General features: G+C 50.6%; 1 protein-coding gene across 1 annotated transcript in view; it reads right to left on the reverse strand.

Annotated features, from left to right (window-relative positions):
• Window positions 1-6: 6 nt before the first annotated feature.
• Window positions 7-5,385, reverse strand: part of DUS2 (dihydrouridine synthase 2) — a 32,645-nt gene continuing 27,266 nt past the window's right edge. Inside the window, exons 10-14 of the mRNA XM_003799430.2 lie at window positions 4,431-4,552; window positions 2,947-3,096; window positions 1,775-1,862; window positions 723-796; window positions 7-492 (exon numbers count right to left, since the gene is read on the reverse strand). Of these exons, the coding sequence (XP_003799478.1) occupies window positions 255-492; window positions 723-796; window positions 1,775-1,862; window positions 2,947-3,096; window positions 4,431-4,552 (672 nt within the window). The 3' untranslated portion in view covers window positions 7-254. The remainder of the gene's footprint in view (window positions 493-722; window positions 797-1,774; window positions 1,863-2,946; window positions 3,097-4,430; window positions 4,553-5,385) is intronic.

Here is a 5,385-nt window from a genome sequence, read left to right on the forward strand (position 1 = left end):
CCACAGGAGATGGGTACCCCCCGGTCCGTGTTCCAGGCTGATAGCCCAAAGCAGGACCTCTAACTCCTGACAGGCGGTCCAGCAAATTGTCCTGAGTTGTCCAGGGCTGAAACAGCCAGCCATGGGTGAAGATGAGAAGTATGTCATTGAGCCAGCCATGGGTGAAGGTGTGTCATTGTCCTCATTCATGATCTGGCACCCATAACCACCTCAGGGCCAGGCCCATGGAGGGGAACTTAGGCCAGGCACAGTAGTCACCGGCTTTCCAGGGGGGTCTCTTCACCACTTGTCAAGGCCACAAAAGGCTTCTTGCACAGCTCCCCAGACAGTGCTGGCTCCTGAGCTCTAGGGCTCCCGGGGTCTTGGTCAGGGGCCTCCCTCTTGCGCTTGAGCAAGGAGGGGCTCTCCTCACCCAGCCGACCCTCAGGGAGACCCTGACTCCGCAGACAGACGATAGCTGCAGCCTGCTCCGCCAGTTTCTTGGACTTGTCCCTGGGCAAATGAAGCAGAGGGCAATGAGGCAGGTGGGCAGACTGTAGGACTAGAGTTTGGGAGGCCTCACTCTATATATATACTCTTGGCAGAAATTCTGACAAAACTGAGTAAGGGGTTATCGTCCAGGGACACCACTGCCCATGCACACCAACTGTCCAGCCCTCCTAGGTCAATGCTGGATTCACATCCCCACATCATGCCTTATGCCTTCTGATGAAGAAACTTACCACAAGGTGGACTGGTACTTTTGCTTAGCAACAGTGACAACAGAGCAGAATAGGCGATCTAAAGGGCGTTGAACCTGGTACAGAGAGAGCAAAGGAAATAGGGATGATTATACTCAGGAGCCAGAGAAATGAGCCTTCCTGCTGGGGTCAAATCAAAGGCAAATAAATAATAGGTTGGCATTTCCACCCTAAGCCAAATCAAGGCTACCTGTATCATTACATGCTCCTCCCAAGCAAAAATACCTAGTGTGTCTTCCAGAGAAAAAAGGCAAATACACAGACAATGATATCAAATATGTCTGGAGCTCTGTCATGAACCTAAGGAAAAGGCCAGTGAGCCCTTAGCTGCATGTGATTATGGTGCCTCCTCTTTCTGACATCTGGATAGGCCAGGTCCCCAAACTGAGGAGTTCACCAGATGGCAAAGGGGTGACAGAGGACAAGGACAGCAGCAGAAAAGGTCCCCCTGGCAGAGGGACCAGGTGATGTGACGGGGCTGAGTGGATGAGACCTGAAGTAGCAAGGCATGTGGGGGTCTCGTGCTCTAAGATGAGGTGCTGAGGCTTAATCCCAAAGGCACTGGGGAGCTCATAACTTCAGTAAGAGAGACAGAGGTTAGGTTTATTTTGGAAAAGTCACTCTGCAGAGGACAGACACAAAGACCAGAAGGCAAAAGCCTGGAGGCCAGAAGACCAGTCTAGAAGAGGCAGAGCAGCCTAAGCAAGGCATGGCTATGGAGACTAAAGGAAATGAAGCAAAACAATCTCAGTTTCCGGACTAGGGCCTATGTCTGGGGCCCAATTCTCTGCCCTGTTGACTGAGACCTGATCCACAGACATGTCTGCCAGAATTGAACAACAGGCCACTGTCAGAGGGAGACTGTCAGCAACTGAACTGGCCACCAACAAACTCTACATGCCTATGGAGGGCAAGGCCAGGCTCCCACCGAGAGGTCAGGAGTTGAGAGTGTAAGCTGTAGATGTGCTAGAGTGATACTACCAGCCATGGGAGCACTGTGGCTGGCTGCAGGGCAGGCCACAGCCAGAACTCACCGTTTCATACACAGGCTGTGCCAACTTCTCCTTCCGACACCACTCCAGCAGGCACATCTTAGGGGTGATCTGGGGTGTATATGCTCTCCTGGGGAAAGTAGGAGAAGCAGTCAATGACCATCTGCCAACATCACTCCCCACAGCAAGGATCCTATACAATTTCTGATAGGAGCTCCAGGAAGAATTAAGTCGCTCAGCTGCTACCTTAAGGCCCTTGTACATACTATTCTTGGCTCCATTCCTGTCCTACCAGCAGCTTGGGACCAGGTTCTACCTAAAGGAAGATGCTTCAGCACTCTGAAGTCCAGCCCAGAAAAGAGCCTTCAATAGCCAGGAAGGAAGGTACAATTTGCCTCTCAAGACAAGATCAGTAGAGTTAGGGGTGGGGAGGGTAGGGAATGAAGGGGACTAGACTACAGTCTAAGGGATCTAGTTCAATGCCCACCCTGATAACATGTGCCAAGTGTCAGGATCACCTGCTGCTGCCATGGACACAGTTGACTCTGGTTTGAGAGGATGGGGAGGAAGGGTCATATTCCTGCTTCCGACCAGGAGCTCTCCCTGGCATATGACTACCCAGTAGCTATCCTCCTACCCTCACCCCCAAACCTTTGCAAGATTAGCTCCTGGTCTGGGCCTGAGGACTGGAGAAAGGCTCAGATCCCAGATGGCAGAGGACAAGAATGAGGGAACCATTCAAAGCTGAGTCACAATCTGAGGCAATAATCAGCCTGAGGCTACGTCTGCCCAGAGAAGGCACCCCAGGGCTGGTGAAGGCAGTGAGTGTGGGCAGAAGCTGCACAGCCAAAGGAAGGCTGGGATCCCATTGCCCTTGCAGGGCCCAGGAGAAAGCAGACTTCCAGGGACAGAAGGAAATAAGGCTGCCCACCCTGAGTTGTGGGAGGGGAGACAATGGGTAGGGAAAAAGTAGAATTCAGATACCTTTGAAACAACATACACACCCCCAACTGTGCTGTCTGGGCTTTCAGGAACTATCTTTCCTGAAAGTTCTTTCTTTGGGATGCTAAAAATTCAAAGCAAAATTCAAAGCAAGGAGACCTATGGTCTCTAAGCTTGACAAATCACATATAGCAGCTAACTTGTAGGCCTTCTCAAACCCTGAGGACTCTGGCCCTGGCCCCAGCTGAGGCTAATCTAAGCTGGAGACCCACCGGTCAAACCTGACAGCCATCTTAATGACACCAGAGGCATCTTCAGCTGGTTCCCCCTCCTCATCTGGCATCCTAGCTAAGAGCCTGGCCCGTAGGGCATCCAACCTCCGTGTGGTCTCTTCATAGAAGGCTCCAAGGCCAAAGGCCTCACTATGGAGGAGAAGGACAAGCATGTTGTTATAAACATCATCAATGGCACTACACATCAAGGAGCCCAGGGACCCACCACATACACCAAAAGCCATTAAGGTATGGTCATCACTAAGTGCCTACTGCCCACCAATGCGACCAGAAGATGAAAAGTGAAACCCTGAGTATGGACACTGTAGGGAGGCAGGGCTGGGTTAAAAAAGATTCTAAAAGTCACCTCCACCACCTGCATAGGTGGTATCCCCAGCCAGCCATGACTAAGTTGACCTACAGTGACCAAGCTCATAAGGCAGGTGTCTTCAAACTACAGCCGTGGGCCACATGCAGCCCGCTGAGGACATTTATCCGGCCCACCGGGTGTTTTTGCCTTCGCTGCCTGTCCTGCTTAGCAGCTGACTCATCCCAGGGCCCACAGTCCAGCCCTCCAACGGTCTGAGGGACAGTGAACTGGCCCCCTGTTTAAAAAGTTTGAGGACCCCTGTAAAGGTATCCTATGTGGGCCCATGGGAGGAAAAAGCACAAGTTATCACGGGTACCATCCAGAGCTACAGAGTTATACTTTTTCTCATGAGTTTATAAGATAACCTGGGTCAAGCAGGTGAATCAATGTGGGATAGGGACAGAACTAATGCCAAAAGTCAGGGGTTGGAAGAACATTTTGAGAAGGCTTTTCACATCTAGGAAGCACCTTGAGGGCTGGAACACTCCAAAGAAGATGTATTCCTTATGGCAAAAGTGATTCAGAAAGGTTTCTTTGGAGGGAAGATATAGATAGCCAACATGAGAGGCTGAGAGCCTGTCAGGCGGAGGACCCAGTATGACCACAGGGTGGAGGCATGAAAGCTGTTGGAATAGAGACTAGGCCAGGTGGTGAAGGGCCTTAAGTGTTAACTGCCTGAGACAGAGCTGTACCAGATCTAGAGGACCAAGGGCTGGCCTCTCAAACTGCAGAGTGATGGGGTATGGGCACAGGTTCAGGCCAGGGATCCATTCCATAGCCTCCAACTCTCCTGACCATTGAGTCTCAGTGGCCTGTCATGTGAAAAGCCTGTGAATACAAAAGCCCCTTCCTCCCAAGGAAATCTCAAGCCCATCCTTTGCATTCTTCCATCCTAGTGCCCTAGGTCCCAGAATTATTCTACTGTTAATCAGTCCAGGGATGAAACATTCCGAAGCTTTGAAAATGTCTCATTCTGTAAGACAAAGCTGTACCATTACTCTATGCCCCTGTCTAGAAGCTGTGTCCCTGGTACCCTAAAAGAGTAATTTAGGGCTCTAGATCAAGCCTGAGCAATGTCTGCAAGTACAGATGGACAGCCCATGTCTCCTCTTACCAAATTTCCTGGGAAGACTGGGCAGCATGGAGCAACTTTCCCTGGGGCGACTCCAACTGTTCTCGCAGCATCTGGCATAAGCAGTACTTGGTATTGGTGTAGTGGTTGTCATACTGCACTGCCTGAGAGAAGAACTGCCATAAGTCCACCTGTAGCCCACCCAGTCAGGTTCGAAAGCTTGACCTATCCTTGGATGCCAGAGAAAGGGGCTCCAAGGGAGCATCAGAGGCATGTGTGCAGTCAAGACAATGTGATTTGAGAAGAAAAGCCACCTCCACCCTAGCCATCTACTCCTGCAGCCAGCAGTATGAAGCTCGAGGCTCACAGCTGAGGCCCACCTCAGGAGAACACTCTCCTAGAAAGCCCGAGTGAGGTCCAGGAGTGCAGAAGCCCCCTCCTGCTTCAGCCACTATAGACTATCACAGAGGATCTACTGCCAAGCATCTTCCAGGGCAGAAGAGGTGAAACACACCAAATTCTAGCAGAGCAGGTCCAGCCCTAGGACGAAGTGGGATGCTTCCATTCCTTACAACAGGATGGGTACTAGATCAGCCACAATTGCCCAAGATGACCTATGGCCTGGAGAGGGCACAGGCAGTCCCCAGGAAGGTATGAACCCTAGATGGAAGTCTGCTATGGGAAAGTCCCAACTCACTGAAAAATTTGAGGACCACTCACTATCTGCCTATAGACATGTGTGGCTGATCACAGAGTCCCATAGAGTTACAAAGTTGTTTCAAAAAGAGAAGGCAAGTGAACTCATCATTTCCTTTTATAGGGAAATGCCCTTGGTACAACCATCAAGCTCTCAAAGAGAAGGAAATGGCTTACACAAAGCTACTCCCTAAGGAGAAGGTTAAAGTTAAGCTATTCCCTAACTCATAGACTGGGGAGCCTATGGCTTCAAGGAAACTATAGCCTTCCTCAATCTTTTTTTTTTTTTTTTTTTTTTTTG

This window comes from Otolemur garnettii, unplaced genomic scaffold (genome assembly GCF_000181295.1).
Source record: "Otolemur garnettii isolate 467f Iridium unplaced genomic scaffold, OtoGar3 scaffold00151, whole genome shotgun sequence".
Lineage (NCBI taxonomy): Eukaryota > Metazoa > Chordata > Mammalia > Primates > Galagidae > Otolemur > Otolemur garnettii.